The 20,288-nt window shown below is 45.6% G+C and overlaps 2 protein-coding genes and 1 long non-coding RNA gene across 8 annotated transcripts; 2 read left to right on the top strand and 1 right to left on the bottom strand.

Moving 5' to 3' along the window:
• Nucleotides 1–86: 86 nt before the first annotated feature.
• On the top strand, nt 87–9,906 carry LOC100837053. 5 transcript variants are annotated; one of them, XM_024456530.1, is made up of 7 exons: nt 87–847; nt 937–983; nt 2,098–2,204; nt 2,286–2,477; nt 2,872–2,935; nt 9,079–9,232; nt 9,314–9,906. In XM_024456530.1, exons 1-7 carry the CDS (start codon nt 720–722, stop codon nt 9,597–9,599), a joined length of 978 nt encoding a protein of 325 aa, XP_024312298.1. In that variant the 5' UTR covers nt 87–719; the 3' UTR covers nt 9,600–9,906. The 5 variants fall into 5 exon arrangements, 4 of the variants coding, with proteins under 4 accessions (XP_024312298.1, XP_014753044.1, XP_024312300.1 ...); XM_014897558.2 differs by having other exon boundaries at nt 88–847; nt 934–983; XM_024456532.1 differs by having other exon boundaries at nt 91–847; nt 1,390–2,204; nt 2,299–2,477.
• Nucleotides 9,858–11,273, bottom strand: LOC100837660. Its single transcript, XR_729518.3, has 2 exons — nt 11,046–11,273; nt 9,858–10,303 (listed from the first exon to the last, which is right to left on the bottom strand). It is a non-coding gene; the product is annotated as an uncharacterized LOC100837660 (long non-coding RNA).
• A 2,889-nt stretch (nt 11,274–14,162) lies between these two features.
• LOC100830270 (zinc transporter 10) lies at nt 14,163–17,005 on the top strand. 2 transcript variants are annotated; one of them, XM_003560601.4, is made up of 5 exons: nt 14,163–14,497; nt 14,764–14,803; nt 14,943–15,658; nt 16,023–16,172; nt 16,282–17,005. In XM_003560601.4, exons 1-5 carry the CDS (start codon nt 14,483–14,485, stop codon nt 16,585–16,587), a joined length of 1,227 nt encoding a protein of 408 aa, XP_003560649.1. In that variant the 5' UTR covers nt 14,163–14,482; the 3' UTR covers nt 16,588–17,005. The 2 variants fall into 2 exon arrangements, with proteins under 2 accessions (XP_003560649.1, XP_010227589.1); XM_010229287.3 differs by having other exon boundaries at nt 14,247–14,497; nt 14,940–15,658.
• The last annotated feature ends 3,283 nt before the right edge of the window (nt 17,006–20,288 follow it).

Genomic DNA, 20,288 nt, shown 5'->3' with positions numbered 1-20,288 from the left:
ACGGGCCTACACGACGGAGGCCCAGTATCTCTTGTATGAGGAACCGCTCGCCAGAGCTTGGCGAAGCAAGCAAACGAATCATGTCTTTTAACCGGTCAACGAGCCTGTGAACTTCGGAAGTGGGACTATCGTCGCCAATAGACGCAGAAGTCCTCCACCCTTCCCCTTCCCAACCGATGGCTGGCACCGCCGGGCTGCGATGGTCCAGACGGGCACCGACTGGGACTGCCGAGGCGCTGACGGGGCGCACGGTCGCGGGAGGTGGTTCGCTCTCCACGACGGCGTGCTCTCCTCCACCGCCTCTCCCGCCCCTCGACTCGTCCTCTCGTCGGACTGCGTCCATATCGTTGCCGAGATCGTGTGTCCGCCAGATAAAATTGGATTGTGTCCATATCGTTGCCGAGCTCGTGGACACCTACCAGCGGCAAGTACGCCCACCGTGTTGAGGGGTCAGACGACGGGGTCGTCGGACGGGGGCCGGAGGGAGAACTGCAGGTGGACGGAGGGGGCCGTTTTCCCGCGGCTAGAGGTGCAGCCGGCGCGGCTGGGCGGAGGAGCTTGCCGGAGCGGCGGCGCGGGGCGGAGGATCCCGCCGGAGCTCGCTCCCCTCACAGCCTCACTTCCCTCGGCGGCGGCGGCCGGCGGGAGAGCCGTCCGAGAACCCGCGAAATTTTCCCCTGAGGCGCTCGTGGTAGCTGCTGACTCAACCTGACTCCGCCATGCGCTGCCAGCCGTGCGATTGGAACGTACGCCCCCGCCGCCTCTCCGGTCCTTGGACCTCCTCCTCGTCGTTCGACTCCAACGGCAACCATCTACTCCGCAAGCCCCTCGGTGAAATCTCCTACAGGTTAACAGAGGGATCTCTTCAACTGATGCTTTCCCTTTTCTTTTCTTGATTGCAAATAGAATGCTGAATTCTCAATGTTTCTGTAGAAGACAAGGGGAGAGAGTCGGAGAACATCAGAGACCTCCAAAATTACAAAGTTTTTTCTCAGCTTCCCTATATATCTTCCCCTGGAATTTTTACCACTCCCTCCGTCCAACAAAAGATGTATCAAGTTTGTCAAAATTTGGATGTATATCTAGACATGACTTAGTGTATAGATGCATTCAAATTTAGTTAAAGTTCAGACATCCTTCGTTGGACGGAAGGAATATTTCAAACTTATACATGCACACCGTTTCAGTTTACAATCCGGTCATCATTTGTGCAAGCCATGCCGGTGAAAATATATATATTTGCTTGCCATTGACAGTTTTAGGCTTTCAGTAGTAGTCACTAGCTATGATGGTTTGCATGATGCATCGTCATTCTTATTCTGGTTTTTATTTTATTTTTAATGTAATATGGCCAAACTTTGTGATCATTTATGGTGTTTTTATTCTCAGTATACCATTTCTTTCTCCATGTACTCCCTTCGGCGCCTCCTTGTCTTAGGCCAGCTAGTTGCAGTTGCCAGATAAGTTTCAGCAAAAGTTTTGCATTCTTTGTACTGAATGGTATCAGTTTTATCATGTCCGTGATTTGGATTTAATTTTGATCCCTTCACACATAAATACTCCAGCTTTGTCTTATGAGATCTGTGGCAGATGATTTAGTTCTTTCGGTTAATGATTAAGAGGAGCTAATGTAGTTGTTTTTATCCTGTGTTCTGAGATGTGTGGATTTGAAGAATGCGGCACTTGCATACTCCTCTGGTATTCAGATCATTAAGCAATAACACGTGAATTTCAGATCATTTCCGTGGTTAACCGTTTACGTATTTATGGTCATAACATGCTATACCGAGTATTGTTTTCTGCAACTGTATCATTTTGTCAAATACTGAAGTGTTAGCAGATAAAATTGCAACTTTTTAGTTGTGTTTGGGCACAACGCACGTGTCAGTTTTCCTTATGCAGTTTGCATTTATATGCCAATGTTTTGAGACATTGTTCACTGCCCTGCAGCATATATATACCGACATGGCGACATGAACTTCTTAATCTCCCAAATCTCCTGCATATCATTCTTATAGTTGCAGTAAATACTAGTATAACTACTGCATATTGATTTCCCTACTGACTAAGGAACTGATTCATGGTTTCCGTTTTCAGTAAGATACGCAAACCACGCAATATACAAATTAAATTGGTTACTTGGGCCCACTTGGAGTCTCATAAGCAAGCTCACTGTGATCGCTTCCATTTTGTTCTCAACAAAAGTAAGGAACTGAGAAAAAACAAAGATGATCTTTATCAATTAGTTTGTGTTAACAGCCTAACACTCTCATTTTGTTCTAAAGGATGCCTCCACAGGTCTTCAGATCACCGGTCCCCAGATCCCAGGCAGATCCGCACCTCTTACTCCACCTCTCGCCGCTATCGGCCCCAGACGACGACGCATGTGGCCAGCCACGCCGAGAAGCACTTCCTCCGCCAGACCAACCTGGCAAGAAGAAGTGCCACGCCACCCTCGTCGACGACACGACGAGGAGGTGCACATCTACTTTGATCCGATCAAATTTCAAACCAATTGCTATCCATCAGATCTTGCTGCTTAATTCTTCTGGTTTGCTATCGACACAGATTTGCTTCTTTATACCAATTTTCATGCACTCTGTTGATGCTCAGGCATCCTGATCAGATAGTATATATGTTTACTTATAGCACTATGCTGTAGATAGGCATGCTGCAAGGCAGGTTGTTTTCTTTAATATAGTTTTAACAAACAGCATCAATAGTTGTATCATTGGTTAAAGCCAGTTAAAGTTCTCTGTATACAAGTGTAACTTAATATGTTTCTTTACAATACTTGTCTAAGTGATACTTGTGGACATGTGTTCAGTAATTAGCTTACTTCTTCTCTTTCCATCTGCTGCTCATGTGCAGGTGAAGATGACAGGCAGGCAGGCAAAAAGAACCACCCATGATAAGAAAGGGCCAGCAACACGAGGTGACATGTCCGTTTTTCAAATTTGCTTTTCCTCATTGTCTCCATTGTGCATTGATAGACTAAGAATTATATCATAGTTGTTTGATCTGTGCCATTATCTCTTTGCTTCAACTGAATTTAGCCTCACGCAATAATTCACAGTGCGAATCGTGTCACATTTCCCCATCTATTCCAGTATCCTTTCGCTGTCATGAATAACTAAGACCTACTGTCAGTTCTAATTATCACATAACTTTCGCACGTACAGATAGAATGACCAAGTGTCTCAAGCTAATTCCCACGTCATTTCTGGCACCATCTGGTCGTAATCTACCTCTCTATTGTGTATACATAGACAACTTCTCCACATTACGCAACTATTAGGACAAATCTAGCATTACAGCAAGGGGACAACTATGGAGTTAGTAATCCATCATATTCAACACGGGAGGTGGTTATTTTGGACTTTTGGTTGGAGACTTATTTCTGTACTCCTGAGTATATAAAAAAAATTATATGTTCTTTCCCCCACTTAAAGAAATTATATGTTGTCATGTGGGGGCGCACGTACCAGCATAGGGCACGCCCTACTGCGACTGCTCAGCCCTAGTTCGTGTCTTAGTCAAATTGCTTGCTAGTTAGAAAGTTAAGTGTGAGGATTTAAGTCGGAAAGGTTTTGTCCCGTAGAAGGTTTCCCTGCCGACCTAATCTAATTAGGTTTCCTTTCTTGTTTTTCAAATTGTAATTGGCTATTTATAACCCACCCTGGTCTATCAAAAAGACAATAAAGCAAGCAGAACAATTAATCTAATCTCTCATCTCCTTCCTTTGCGCGCTGCGCCCCTCCTCACCCCGATCTCCAGCTATAGGGCGGCGTGGCTTCAAGCCTCGCCCTCCAACCTATAACGACTACAACCTCCGCTCCAACCCTCAAACCCCCGGTTCCCAAGCACGTGACAACTTGGTATTAGATTCATCTTCGATCCCCGCTGCTGCCATGATTTCACCGCCTCCACCCAAAACCCTTGAAGACCTCATCGCCAAGCAACAGGTAGATCAACAGGGCATGGTGGCTACCCTAAACAGCCTGGCCTCTGAACTACAACTTGATGCGGAGGAACGGCGCGCTGATCGCAAGGCAGACGTCGCCAAGTTTGATGCTTCGCTCAAGGAAATCATCGGAGCCTTGCAGACGATTCAACTCCAAGCCAACGAGACCGTGCAACAGCAGCGCTGCCAGCGCCTAGCCCTCGGCCATCTCGAGCAGAGCAGCTCGGCCTCGCGGCTTGGCGGTCCTGGCATCATGCCCACACCCGGGGACAGGGCCACGGCAGACCTGCTCGCCACCTCTGATGGCACAGATCGAGCCCCTCGCCTGTACAAGATCGATTTTCCCACGTTTGATGGGGAGAGCGACCCATGGCCATGGCTTACGCGCTGCAATTTATTCTTCCTCGGCTAGCGCACGCAGGAGTCCTACCACCTCATGGGCATCGCTGCTTTGTGGTACGGCCACCTCGAGGAAAAGATCGGTCGCCCGCCATGGGAGACGTTTTGGCAACTCATCTCCAACCACTTTGGGCCTCCCACACGTGCTAACCCGTTTAGCGAGTTATCTCAATTCGTCGCTCCGGTACTGTGGCAGACTACACCAAGCGCTTCCGCGAGCATCTCACTCGCGTCTCTCCGATCCCAGACACCAAGGAACGAGACATCTTCACCAACAACTTGGGTGAACCTATGAAGACGTAGGTCGAGATGATGAAACCGGCCACCTTGGAAGCGGCCATGGACCTGGCCATATCCTTCGAGCATCTCCACTACGTTTCAGCGGCCACGACGGGCTCCGTTGCTCGGGCGGCATGACCTCCTCGTCCTCCACCAGCACCAGGTCTGCCCTCGGCGGACTCCTCTAGTGTCGCCCCGGCACTTGTCTTCAAGAAGCTTACCGCTGCAGAGATGGATGATAGTCGCGCGAAGGGGCTATGCTTCAATTGTGACGAGAAGTTTGTTCGCGGGCATCGCTGCAAACGTCTCTTCTACATCCAGTCTGCCAACGACAACGCGGACACCTTCGAGGATGGCGACGACGACATCCAAATTTCGCTCCTCGCAGTCACGAGCGTCCACACTAGTGACACCGTGCAGGTTATTGTACGCATTGGCGACCGCGAGCTCGTCGCGCTCATCGACTTGGGCAGCACCCACAACTTCATCAATGAGGACATCGCTGCCACTGTCGGAGCCAATTTCTCATCCGGACGGCGACTTCGTGTTACCGTAGCCAATGGCGACCACGTCACCTGTCGGGGCCTCCTCAGGCACGACGCTCTCATCATCGCCAAGGAGCAGTTTGTCGTGGACCTCCATGTCATTCCCGGCGGCTTTGATGTCGTTCTAGGCACGCTGATAAGGGGTGGCCCTATCTTCTCAGAGAGCAACGAGGATAACTTGTATGAACTTGCAACCCAATGGAAATTCCGGCTGTTCACCCGTCGCCACACGACGAACTTGCAACCCAATGGAAATTCGCAACACCACACACTTGCGCAGTAGTCCGCCGACCACAAACGGTTTCGCAATCTTCCAATTCCCAACGGAACGACAGACTACGCTCGAACTTTCAGTAGATAAAACACCCTATCGAAACGAATATGGTGTAGGTAAAATTCCTGATCAAAACAAAGAGGAATTATATACTTTCAGATGAATGCTTGGAGCAATTCAACAAAAGGTTCTGAATAAGCTAAAACGTGGTCCCTCCTAAACATAGGCGTACCCCTTGTATATATAGGCGAGGGGCAACCAAACACACAAACGGATTCAGACTCAAACTAGGTTCGACTCAAACACACACAACCAATCTGAATAGGACTTGGCTTAAACTAGAACTCGCAGGTCCGGGCGCCCCTTAGACGTGTTGGGCTCGTCGTAGGCTGTCCTGGTGCGCCTCATACTCGTACTCAACTTGTGGTGGGCAGAGCATTCTTGTTGTTGGTTGCCCCTTGCACACAAGTTGTTCTTCTAGCTATTTGTATCCTCCATCTTCATTTCTGGTGCGCCTGCCTCCCTCTCCTCCCTCGCGCATATCTTGATGTTGGATAACAGCACATGATGATCCTCACACGCGGCCTCCTCTCCTCCATGCTCCATGGTTGCCTCAGCCTCAAACCTGATTACACAAAGATACAAAGACTTAGGCAATATAAAATTCTCATCAATATAAACGTTAGGTGCAGCTAGGAGTGAGTTCACATGTTGTTCTAATAACTTGGCACGTGCTCGTGTAATTGGTCCAATGCGTAGATCATTGGGTTTATCTTGAACAACAAGATCATCATTAGGCAAAGATGACAAAGGACTAGGGATGCCCTCATCATCCTCCCCCTCTTCAAAAGGTGTCGACCTCGACGCTCCAAGGTCTTCTCCATCATATGGCGTCAATTCAGCAACGTTGAACGAATTACTCACGCCAAACTTATCGGTTGGAAGATCTATCTTGTAAGCATTATCATTGATCTTGGCAAGCACCTTGTATGGTCCATCTCCTCGTGGCAGCAACTTTGACTTACTTGTTCAGGAAATCTATCCTTGCAAAAATGAATCCATACCAGATCGTCGAGCTGAAAGAGCACTTCTTTTCGCTTTGTATTGAGACGTGCAGCATTGTACTTGCCCTTCTTCTCTATTTCTTCTTTAGTCTTCTCATGTATCTTCCGAACAAAATCAGCACGCTTGGACGCCTCCATATTCACACGCTCTTGACTTGGAAGTGGCAGCAAATCAAGTGGCGTAATGGGTTTAAAACCACATACCACCTCAAACGGACAAAGCTGCGTTGTTGAATGTACCGCCCTGTTATATGCAAATTCCACATGCGGCAAACACTCCTCCCATGCACGCAGGTTCTTCTTGATCATTGATCGCAGCAACGTTGAAAGTGTGCGATTCACCACCTTCGTTTGGCCATCGTTTTGGGGATGACAAGTAGTGCTGAACAGCAACTTCGTCCCTAACTTCCCCCAAAGCGTCTTCCAAAAGTAGCTCATGAACTTCACGTCAGGATCAGAAACAATCGTCCTTGGTACTCCATGCAATCTCACAATGTCCCTGAAAAACAGATTAGCAATATGCGACACATCGTCGCTCTTGTGGCAGGAAATAAAATGCGCCATCTTAGAAAAACGATCCACTACCACAAATATAGAATCATGTCCTCTCCTGGTCCTAGGCAATCCCAACACAAAATCCATGCTAATATCTTCCCATGGAACACTAGGGGCAGGAAGAGGGGTATACAAACCGTGAGGCTTCAGCTTGGACTTAGCCTTATGACAAGTAATACACCTTTTGACAAACCTGTCCACATCACGCCCCATCTTTGGCCAAGAAAAATTCTTATTAAAAATAAGCAAAGTCTTTTCACGTCCAAAGTTACCCATCAAGCCACCGGCACGTGATTCCTGCAGCAATAACAAACGCACGGACGACTCGGGTATACAAAGTTTGTTAGCTCAAAACAAAAACCCATCATGTATGTGAAACTTATCCCATCCTTACAAAGATTATAAGGTGCAGCAAAGTCACGATCAGAAGTATATAAATCACGTAAACTCTCCAGTCCAGGAACTTGAACATCCAATTGATTCAAAAGCACAACTTTCCTAGAAAGAGCATCAGCAACTACATTTTCTTTACTCTTTTTATGCTTAATAATGTAAGGAAAAGATTCAATAAATTCCACCCACTTAGCATGTCGTCGATTCAACTTAGTTTGGCCTTTCAAATACTTTAAAGCCTCATGATCAGAATGTATAATAAACTCTTTAGGCCATAAATAATGTTGCCAAACCTCAAGAACACGAACAAGAGCATATAATTCTTTGTCATAAACAGGATAGTTCAATTGTGGACGACCCTCTTGCATCAAAACACCACCAATACCTATTCCACTAGCATCACACTCAATCCCAAATTGTTTGGCGAAATTAGGTAAAACAAACAATACCTATTCCACTAGCATCACACTCAATCTCAAATTGTTTAGCGAAATTAGGTAAAACAAACTACTTACTCCCTCCGTTCCTAAGAATACACATATTTTGTTTCCTTTGACAGAGTTTGTGACCAAGAATTAGCTTTTTAATATATATTTTTTGTGAAACAAAATTGATATTATTGCATCTCTATTCAAAAGTACTTGTTTATGGTTATGATTGTATCACATAAGTCACAGGCCGATGGAGTAATTTTCGATCAAAGGAAACAAAACACACCCTATTTTAAGGAACGAAGGAAGAAATCTCGTTCTGTTTTTTGTTTCAAAAAAAGAGGTTGAGACCCCCAGCCTCTGCAAAAAAATCCCGATCTATGAAAAAAACAATGAGATGTTTTGTCCCTAGCTCATCAGATATACCGACCTCATTAAATCTAAATCATTCGAAAAAAATTCTAATAGTTTAAATAATATAAATGAATGCGGATCAGGGTGAAGCCTCCTTGGGTACCCCTCATTTAGTATTTTCCGCGCAATCAACACCGTGCTAGTTCCCGGAAAGGAAGGAACAAAAATCCTAGTGTACTGTGAAGTAGTAGTACTAGTACTAGTGGTACTGTGGTTTATTGAGAAAATAAAAAAATAAAAAATTAATGTCAAACTCTTTCTCCAATGCAATTATGCAAAGCACTTGCCGGGCCAGCACATGATTCTCAGCACAAAGAAGGAAACGCCACTAAGAGCATCCTTTGCAGCCTGTCTATATGAGGTTGTCTATATCTTCATATAGACAATGGTCTATATGGATTCCTCTTTTAGCATCTTCCAGGTTTTATCAGCTTGTCTATATACATGTTGTCTATATTCTCTTTCATATATTTTAATAGTATATTATAACTACCATTTGAACTCAAATTTTCAATGGCTAGGTTTCTAACGGTTACTTTTTCCAACGGCTACTTTTCCAACGGCTATTTTTTTCCAACGGCTACTTTTCCAATGGTTCTATTTCAGGTCTATATATACATCTTGTGGCTTCTCTTATTTTTCTCATGGTGTCTTCTCTCCCAAAACACGATGAGTGGAAACACATCAGTTTTATTCATGCTCATGGATTCGTCATCGTCTTCATCTGATGATGACGAACTCATAGCTGCAGCAATTGCAGAGCGTGAGGAGGAAGAGGAGAATGTTCCACGCCCCGGTGGTTCCAAGCATGGACGTCGGACAATTAATCGAGGAAGAGATGCCGGATTTGTTGTATTGTGGAATGACTACTTTGCAGCAAATCCCGTCTACCCAGAAAGCTTTTTTCGGCGAAGGTAATTTGTTTAAACATTTGTACATTATTATGTGTTCGTGTGCTTTTCGCTTTTTTATCTCATTAAAAAATTTATGCACAGGTATAGAATGTCCCGTAATTTATTTAATCGCATAGCTCTAGCTATACTTGAGCATGAGCATGAACATCAGGACAAGGAGCATAGATATTTTAAGCAAAAAAGAAATGCTGCTGGAGCCCTTGGGTTGCATCCTTTGCAGAAGATGACCGCGGCAATGCGGATGCTAACTTATGGAATAGCAGCTGATGGTGCGGATAAGTACATCCGGTCTCCAGAAACTACTAATCTGGCGGCTTGCAAGAAGTTTGTAATAGCTATTGTGAGGTCTTTGGGGAGCAGTACCTGAGATCTCCAAATGAAGAACAACTGAGTACGTTTCTCTATATGCATCAACGGATCGAGAATAGAGCATTTCACTCACAGCTTCAGGATGATCTAGTTGAGCACCTCCGGCAAAAGTTTGGAGACAAACGATCTATGTAGTAATTTTAACTTTGTAGTCCATTTCCTTTCATTGTAATAATATGGTAGTCAGATCCTATCATGTACTATCTGTAGTCAATTTCCTATCATGTATTCAATTTGTAGTCAATTTCTTATCATGTACTATGGCATAATGCAATGTTTTTCAATATCAAATGGTTCAGAAGACACATAGTCTGCCCACTACAATTTCTATTAATAATCTGCTGGCAACATCCATAAAACTTATTGGTCTGTTCCCGGATAGTGTTCCAACGACAATTGATTGCATTTGAATTATGCTCTGGCCATGACGAGTTCTTGTGTGTTGTAGTACTCTGAAATCATATTCCAATATGAACTTGATTGTTGATCCGTGCCGATCACTGCATCCAAACTAGTGTGTGCCCATGCTTGTATCAACACCTTGTCATCATCACTAGACCAATGTTTTTCTTTCGTGGATTTTGCTTTCACAGCTGCCGAAGATTCTTGAGTTGCTGGCACCTCTTGCTCTCCAAGTGGACTACATGGCATTTGTTGTGAGCCACCAAAACTCAACATGTCCAGGAAACTTTGATCTTCCATCTGCAAAAGATCAGATTTACAAGGGCAAATTAATAGCTACAGATGATTGCAAATGCTGCTAAACTCTGAAATCATAACAACAGCACAGCTCCCTTGTGAATCCACACAACAACAGCACCTAGCAGTGCCCCTCGGCCTCTCCATCTTCCTCCCACGAACAGCAGCCAGAGCAGGGGCCCTCCTCTTCATCTTCCTCCCCAGAACAGCAGCCAGCAGCAACCCTCCTCTCCATCTTCCTCCCCACGAACAGCAGCCAGAGCAGCACCCCTCCTCTCCATCTTCCTCCCCGCGAACAGCAGCCATCAGCCAGCAGCACCCCTCCTCCTTCTCCCCAATGGCGGTGCCCCCCTCCTCTCCATCTTCCTCCCCACGAACAGCAGCCAGTAGCGCCCCTCCTCCTTCTCCCCAATGGCGGCGCCCCCCTTCTTCCTCCCCACGTACAGCAGCAGCAGCCAGCAACGCCCCTCCCCTCCATCTCCCCCATCGGCGGCGAATCCAGCGACGGCGGGGCGGCAAATCCAGGGACGGCGCCGAATCCAGCGACAGCGCCCCTCGGATGCACGGATCTAGCGGCGCCCCTCCCTTCTCCGACGGTGGCGGGGCGGCGGATCCAGCGGCATCCCTGCCCTCGTCTCACGGCGGCGGATCCAGCGGCATCCCTGCCCTCGTCTCACGGCGGCGGATCCAGCGACGCCCCTCCCGTCCCCTCGTCAGACAACAACGAATGGAGGAAAAAAATTACCTCGCGACGGACGGCGGAGGCGAGTCGACGGCAACCTCTCCTCGGCAGTGCGGGTGACCTCCGCTGGAACGGTTGGGGCGGGAAGTTTCGCGATGGTGGCGGAAGCGAGCGCTGGCGATTTGGACGTCGTCGCTCCGTAGTCGAGTTGTGGACGTCGTGGAGCTTCGTTTGGATGATGTTTCCTTTTAGACAAGCACATGGACGAGCTGGTGGAGAGGCTTTTTTACCTGATATCGTCTATATCGCATATACACAGGCACATGACAAGCTGCTGAGGATGGTATTGGCGTTTGCTCGTGGTGTGAAACGCCATGGAGTGTGGCGTTACACCCACTGACGTCTCAAACGCCACTGACTGTGGCGTTTCTTTCGGATTGGAAATGTCAGCGGGAGCGGCGTTCCAGAAAAAGGTTAGATTAGAAATTAGTTTCGAAGTGAGGTTATTTTTGCCTTAAGTTAAAAAAAAGTCAAATTTGTGGTTCTCGCCTTGCTCGCCATGGTGTCGACATCGTCGTACCTTCACGTCCATTTGCCCTTCGTGACCGCGTCCACGCCCACCCGCTCACAAAAGCCCCTCCCAAACCACACCTCACGGGCCACTGACGTGTGGGGCCAAGGCACCCGTCACCCCCTTGCACGCCTAATCGCGCCCACCACCCCCAACGTTGGCCCCGCCTGGTGCCGCAGCGGTCCCAACGAACGGTTACGATTCGGGAAATTGATCCTGCTACTGCAACTTTGCAGGTTGGCAATGACTCGATAAATTTAGGAGATGTGATAGCAGGAATCACATGTATGCCCGATGCGGACTATCCAGTATTACATAATAAATTGTATAGGGATGGAAAGAATTCTTGTGATGCAGTGAGCAAATATTTTAATCTACAATACCTCCACTTCGCCATCCGACTTTATGGGATCATCTTCATAAAAAAATGAAACAAATGGATGATGCCGAGTTCAAGATAAAAGCAACACTTGATGTGTTCAATTATCTTATTCTTCCATCCCACTATAGCAATCTGGATTTCAACATTTTTGCAAGATATTCTTCCTCCCGAGAGAATTAATAAACTGAACTCGGTCAAATTATCCCTTGACGCTCTTGCTGATGCTCGTCCATTGCTTCGAATTACGTCCATTTGGTATCTGTGAGAAAACATAACACATGGATGTTTTGTAGGGCTAGAGAAGTCCGACTCCTATCTACTAAGATAACATCTTCGTACTTATATAGTTATCCTAGAAACATAAGAAGATTATCTAGTTTTAGATCATATATACTCATATTTGTTCTCCTAATTATTATTTAAATAATACAACCAATTTATTATTATCTTTTCATAAGTTATATAAATGTGTTTTTTATTTATTTTCCTAAATTTGGTGCGGATCCTTTTCTTCACTGGCTGAGGTTTTTACCTTAGCTCTGTAATTGTCCCTTTGTACGTGACATTTTGTTAATGAAATAGACTTACTGTCAGGGCCTCCCCTACATTTCTCGGTAAAAAAACAATTTGTGCGGAACGACAATCATCTCAAAATATACATAAAGCCAAACAGTTGTAGCCAAAATATTTTTTACATATATCTACCTTATTGAATATTTGAAAATTATAATAATTATTTAGCAATATAGGGAATAGTCTCAATAGAGTGGAAGGATGGCCAACAACTAAGATTTTTATGAGAAGTAAAGATTATAATATTGTTTGTAAGTATTATTAAAAATATCTGATTTGCTACTAAATATCCGTCTCGCCCGAGTTTCTTCTAGATCGACACATAATGCTTACTTTCGATTGCAGTCTACACAAATACAATTGTGTTTCTTATTGACATGTTTTTTTTTCTTTTGTATTGTATATAGTGCCATATTTTGGTTTGTATTTAACAACTTTTGTAGGCTGTCCAATTATGAGTGTGTGATAGAGAAGTTTCGTTGTGCTTGAATTGTTTGTTAGTAGACTCACTGTCGTATTCATTATTTGGCTGATATTTCCTCATATGAGTACTAATTTAAGTGTTGTTGGACCTGTAAATCCCATCATATTGGATCTTCAATCTAATCTCATTGGGAAATGTCATTTTGTTAGGCTCTACATAAGCCATGCATCTAGTGGAGGAAATTGCATTGCGGGCCCATTAACTCGGCAACTATGTTCATTTTCATCCATTAACTCGCAGATTTGAAAAGCACATCTATGAACTTGGCAAGTTGGTTAATGCTGAACTCTGCCCAAACTATGCCACGCTGGCTGCCGATGTGGACATGCAGGGTGCTTTTCGCAATTTCATGTGGGACGAAACTTTGCAGTTAAACCCCTACCAATCTCAGCTCGTCAATCCATGGTCCAGGGCGGCACACTGCGCAAAAAATTTGCACGCACACCCTCATCTTCATTTGCTCTCCACCATCGGGTCCGTCATCTTAGAAGAAGAGAGGTGGGGTAGGGGCTGTTTGGTGTTGGCATACGATTCAGACATCCCATTTTTGGGTTGTTCATTTTTTTTTTGCCTTTTTGGACATCTTTTTATTTTTTTCAACGTTTTCTTTTAAAAATTGAGCTTTTAATTTTTATCGGCTTTTTATTTTTACCTTTTGATTTTAGTCTTTTATTTTTGAACTTTTATTTTTTATTTTTGTGTCTAGCTTTTTAATTTTGTTCAGTTCCAATACTTTTTTGACCGGTGATGCTATATAATTTTCAGAAGGAGAGTAGAGTATAGAGACAAAAATTTCGGGAGAAACATTTTTTAAAGGATTGTTTGGTGGTTGTCAAAGAATATCAAAGAGATAATTTTTTGTTGCATGCCTTAAGTGTATCATTTTACTTTATTGTTCAGAGCAATCCTGCTAGTTTAAGTGTAAACAAGAAAAAAAAAATGAGCACTTGATTATTCCTAGACAACGCAAAGAGCTCGCGATCCGACCGGATGTACCGCCCGCAAAGGGCCGTCCGAAAACACAAACGAGTCTCGTCTCGTCTCGTCTGCACGCGCGTCGCTCGCCATTGTGTCGACATCGTCGTAGCTCCACGTCCACTTGCCCTTCGCGACCGCGTCCGCGCCCACCCGCTCACAAAAGCCCCCCTCCCAAACCTCTCGACCTGTGGGGCCAATGTACCCGTCACCCCCCTCGCACGCCTAACCGCGCCCACCACCCCGAACGCTGCCCCGCCTTGGCGCCGCACGATCCCAACGAACGGCGACGGTTCGGGGATGACGACATCTTCGCGGCGTCGGCGGCCCCCACCGCGCGCGCCCGATGTGTACGGGTTGGTATGTCTTCTTGCTTCCCGTCGCATGCGCGTAGTACCATATAGATTGATTGATTATAAATTGTTGGAGCTGGACCGAGCCGGATCGATTGTTCTGGTGAGTCGTGAGTCGTGAGTCGTGACCAGAAGAAGAGGATTGGATTATCTGCGGCGGCCATGGCGTTCTTCGAGGTAAGCAACACCTGCTTCCTTCTAATCTGGTGAGTTGGAACTCGCTGCGTGCGCGCGTGTCCGCATGCCACACCTCCCTTCCGAGTTTCTTTTGGTGCATGCTATTCTAGTTCTTTTTTTTTTAGCTATTTTGGTGATTGTTTCCCTCTCTGGGTTACAAGTGCACAACGCCGAATTGGGATGCAAATTTCATTATACTTAAGTGGGATTTCGACGATATATATGATTCAATCCTTCTGTTGCTGACTTCCGAATTGGGGATGCAGGGAATGGAGTCGTACGCCCCCTACCTACACCAATTCGCAGGTAGATATGTATGCTAATTCAGGGGTAGATTGTGATATCCTTTTTCTTCTTCTTTTTACTCGTTTACTACAAACCCATCAAGGCAGCTCTTCGCCATTCTAATGCGCTGTGGCATCGCTTTGGTTGGCGATGATAGCAGCATCGGTCTCCGGGACAAGCTGCGACAGGGCGGCGGCGGACGAGGAGTGCCGCGACGATGCGGCGGCGCTGAGGCTCAAGATGGTGGCCGTCGCGTCCATCCTCGTCGCTGGAGCGGCGGGCGTCGCCATCCCGCTCGTGGCCCGCAAGCGCCGCGGCGGCTCCGGCAGCGGCGCCGGGGGCGGCGGGACGTTCGTGCTCGCCAAGGCGTTCGCGGCTGGGGTGATCCTGGCAACGGGGTTCGTACACATGATGCACGACGCGGAGGAGAAGTTCGCCGACCCGTGCCTCCCCTCCACGCCCTGGCGCCGGTTCCCCTTCCCGGGATTCGTCGCCATGCTCGCCGCGCTCGGCACCCTCGTCGTGGACTTCGTCGGCACGAGCTTCTACGAGCGCAAGCACCGCCGCGACGAGGAGGATGCTTCCGCCGCCGCAGCCGCCGCACGCGATGAGAGCGAGGCGACGCGCTTCCTGCTCGACGACGGCGTGCCCTCCTCACGGATCGCTGCGGCTGCGGTGAGCGGTGGCGACGAGAAGCAAGACGCCATGCACATCATAGGGATCCGCGCGCACGCGGCCGCGCACCGGCACAGCCATGCGCACGGCCATGGCGCCTGCGACGGAGGAGCCGTGTTCGACGGCCACGGCCACGGGCATGAACATGGCCATGCGGACGAGGAGGGCCCGTCCCAATCTCGGCATGTAGTTGTGTCACAGGTACGTACGGACAGTTTTCAATGTGGTTATCTATTGTTAAGGCGCCAAATAAATTTCTTACACATTGAATCAAATTACAATTACTGGTAGTTCAATCACCCAACTAATCCAATAACCCAGAAGTCAGATAACTTTAAATTAGGAAAATCTGACTACGTACCTTCCTATGCATATAGGAGTAATTCCTTCCTTAGTTCCTTGTGTTTGAGTCTGAATGAGTCCAATTATCTAAGCTATACCTGTATGTGAATGTTAGTATGACTGCACAGATGAGCAAATATACAAAATGTGTTCTTCGAGTAGATGGTTTGTGTCGTAAGTCTGCGAAATATGCTGAATTGTGATTTGCTGTATTGTCAACAAGATTCTAGAGCTGGGGATTATTTCGCACTCGGTGATCATCGGACTATCGCTGGGTGTTTCGCAGAGCCCATGCACAATCAAACCTCTGGTTGCTGCCCTCTCCTTCCACCAGTTCTTTGAGGGTTTTGCATTGGGAGGCTGCATTTCTGAGGTTGCCCACTTCCTTTCTGCTTTGTGCTTAACAGTTTTCTCACTTGAAACTAATACTCATGTGCCCTTCATGTTCATTGCATCAATTTATTGTGCATGAACGATTACAGGCTCAGTTCAAGAATTTCTCTGCTCTCCTGATGGCTTTCTTCTTTGCTATCACAACACCTGCGGGGATCACCGTGGGGGCAGGGATCGCATCATTCTACAATCCCAACAGCCCCAGGGCGTTGGTGGTGGAGGGCATTCTGGATTCAATGTCGGCTGGTATATTGATCTATATGGCACTAGTTGATCTCATAGCTGCTGATTTCCTTAGCCGGAAAATGAGCTGTAATCCAAGGCTACAAGTGTGCTCCTATGTAGCATTGTTTCTTGGGGCTATGGCCATGTCATCACTTGCTATCTGGGCTTAGTGTTAGTAAGTATACTTAAGCAAGATGAAGGCATAGGGGGAAGCTGCCTGGTGTCCTAGACTCCAAGTAACTTTTGTGGAAGATGGGTTGATCCTTTTCTTTGTCTTTTTTTGTTCATTCTTTTGTTTGTTTGTTCTTGTCTTGGTGGTTGGGTGGAATAAGTCCCTGTTCGGTCATGCAAAACGAAGTCCCTCTTTGGGATACATTGTGAATTTGTGATGGGTGGAGAAGAGAGGATGAGAGAGGAATTTGTTCAGGGAATAGAGATCTCAATGAGTGTTGGATATGAGAAATTGTCAATCCACGTTATAAGTCTTTTAATCTTACATGTACATCAATGTGGATCCTGGAGCGGCCAATTGGACTGTTCGAATATTCAGTGTCAGGTGCTGTTCAAAATGGGAGTGGTACTTATGCAGGCCCACTGACTCTTCTGCTGCACCTTCTATTACTGCTTTGATTATACAGAATGTGGGTACTAATCATTCTCAATTTGAGTGCAAATCTGATCACTCGGTGAAGTAGAACACTTGGTTCATATTGTTACTGCTGGACTGCAGATTCAAATGTACATCACAATTACATACACTTCGATCATCCTTATGACTTTGACTATAATCAGTAGATTTTTTATCATGACTTATGTGCTGGACAACTTCGGTAGATTCCAGTTCGGTACACATCTTATACTTAGTTAAGTGTAAAAAGTGAAATTTTTGTGAAGTTCCAGGCTCCCAGCTTCATCCTTGTATTGTTTGCACCTGAACAGCATTTGTGTACTTCTTTTCCTGTGTAATTATGTATCCAGGTGCTGACTGCTGAAGGTATTATGCCTACTATCAATATCTATCTATCATCTGAAGGGTAAGGACTAAGGAGTTTGTATGGTTTTCCATCTTGAACCAGTAGAGGCCTGTGAGCGAATATTGGATTTGGGCAGCTTTTGTTCGAAGGTAACCCAGGTACATTTGCATATTTTTTCTTGCGTGTTTTACATCTTTTTCTTAGTCTTCTTATGAGATGCCTGATACCAATTTTTTTATATGAAATGCAGCTTTTTTTTTTAGCGAAATGCAGCAAGCGCTGCTTTCATTGATAAAGAGGAGAATATGCAGCTTTCTTTCAGCTTTGTAACGTCTCTTGCTCACCAGCCACTACAACCGTGCAAGTTTTAATACCACTACTCATTACTGGCATTGTTATTCAGTTTTTTATTTATTTTCAAGTACAGTATAAGGAGTAAAAGTGTCTTCAAAACTTTTTATTTTCATTAATTACAGTTCATGGTTGTCGCGGAATTTAGCCTACATTTAGCTGAAAATTGCCAGATAATTATGGGGAAAATGATATTCCGCTATATGCATCTCATATGTCATTTTTTTTGTTTCTTAGTTCTTATAAGATCAGACGATTAAAAGCTTATTGTTTTGGAATAACATTAGTATCTGCAAGCTGACTAGAAAACTATACATGTCGTTATTTCTTCTACAATTGAATTCCTTAAACTATCAAAGAATGGATAACAGATACGTGGGTGAGAAAAATAACATTGTAACTTCTTTTTTTTCAAGAATGCAACCTAGCGGGTGCATCATTGATTAAAGAAGAAGAACCAGATGGCTAGTACAACACTGAAAACATCAATACAACGCCACAAAGTGGCCAAAAGATAATATTGCAACTTCTGATCAAATATGAAAATAGATAATGAGCATGGTAACAATTTCAATGCTGATCCAAGTCAACCTATGTGCTCCCATCTTTAATAGGATTCCCGCTAAAAGCATACATGTAGTATAATGCGCTTCCCCATGGGTATCTGGGAACCACGTATGGAGGGCTTTAGTTGGCAGTTTGACAGCATAAGCAATAAGGAAGCGAAAATAGAAAAGTTGCAGGGTATGATCGATTATTTGATCTTTTTTAAATCCAATCCCGGTTGGTTGGAATCATACAAGCCCACTGTTGAAGTTTGTCTACTTGCTGTTGTTCTCTGTACACTTAATCTTCTGTTTGATGTAGGTCTTGTCAACTGGAGTAGAAGAAAGATAACCCACAAGTTTGAGCCGACCCACAAGATGATGAAATACAAGTTTGTTCAACACTTTCTTATTAACAGATGGTACTCATCGGCAGCTTTGAAGACTTGTTTCATTTGCTTGCTTTCTCCTTCTGCAACATTGTGATCTAGATATATATGGTAAATTGGTAATGATAGTTCTATCGGCGGTGGAGTGGAGAGTGATACAGATCAACACACACGCCTATAATATTCCAAAGCCCTTCCACTGGACCTGGCAAAAGTGCTGTCTGAAAAAAAACCATAAGGTCTCTTCTTGTTATTCCTAATCAATAGACTGAACGCGAGAGATGCTGCAGTGTCAAAACTTCACTTTGCCGGTCTATTCATAGTAATCCAGAAAGTACCTGTTGCTCTAGGCAGGCAGCAGCAATGGAGCAGCTTAGGAACAGGTCTAAACATCACTGGCAAGAGCGAGTTCGTCTTCAACAATATACAGCCCAGTCTCACTCGGTGCCGCAACAAGTCTTTGCTTTTGTTATCAGAGCAAAAAGGGAAAAAATGCATTCAGATAGAAATATCGCTTATATCCCTAACTCATGTATTTTCTCTCTCCCCGTTTATTTTTATAAAGAAATAAGTCCATTTTACCCCACTCAACTAATCAAGAGTTCAAAAAACACCCTAAACTGAAACTGGGTATTTAACCCTCTTGAACTTTCAAAACCAGACACCTGACCCCCTGTGTCTGTTTCCGCCTGGTCTGGACGGTTTTGACCGGGTTGACCGTCCACGTTGGCTGCCTCTCTGGCACTGCCACGCTAGCAGGTGGGCTATCTGAGCCTGTCTTACCACCCCCCACCCCCACCCCCACACACACACCCCCGCGCCCGAGCCCGTCTTTGTTTTCTCTCTCGCTCAATTCTGTTCTTTAGCTCAGGTGACCAGAGGAACCCTTGTTCGTCGCCGTTATTCGATTTGGTTTTCCTTCTCTTTCCTCTGCTGGTTTACCCTCTAATTTGTATGTAATCGATTTGATTTGCGGGTAGATGCCTGACTTCCTTGAAGAGGGGGGAGATTGGCCTGGAGCTGGGGTATTTCAGATGATGGACGAGCGTTTTTGTGGTGGTTCCAGGAAGAAGACAGAGGAGCATGGCCTGAAGAATGAACTGAGGAGAACTGAAGAAGAGAAGTTGAAGCTGGAGTTTGAATTGGCCTCACAGGACCTGAGGATTGTAGAGCTGAAAAAGGAGGTCAATGACCTGCGAGTTGAACCAGAAGAGATGAGCAAGAAGTTCATGTATGATGTGACTGTTGCTATTACACTTGCCGCAGTTCATGTGTGCCTCTTGAAGCCAACATTGCAGTGCCAGAGAGGCAGCCAATGTGGCGGTCAACCCAGTCAAAACCGACCAGACCAGGCGGAAACAGGCAGGGGGTCGGCTATCCGGTTTTGAAAGTTCGAGGGGTTAAATATCTGGTTTCATAGTTTAAGGTGTTTTTTGAACTTCTTGATTAGTTGAGGAGGGTAAAATGGACTTATTTCTTTTATAAATTTATGTACAGTTTTTTTGGTAGTGCAAGTACTTCAAACATGTTAGAAGAACAAAAAATACTCCGTATAGTACGGAGTAGGATGCTCTCCTACTGTTTCCCTTTAAAAGAAAGGTGGTCGTCCTCT

The sequence above is a fragment of the Brachypodium distachyon genome, chromosome 1 (assembly GCF_000005505.3).
Source record: "Brachypodium distachyon strain Bd21 chromosome 1, Brachypodium_distachyon_v3.0, whole genome shotgun sequence".
Classification (NCBI taxonomy): domain Eukaryota; kingdom Viridiplantae; phylum Streptophyta; class Magnoliopsida; order Poales; family Poaceae; genus Brachypodium; species Brachypodium distachyon.
Note: the sequence above shows the minus strand (reverse complement) of the source record. Positions and strands in the feature narration are given on the sequence as shown.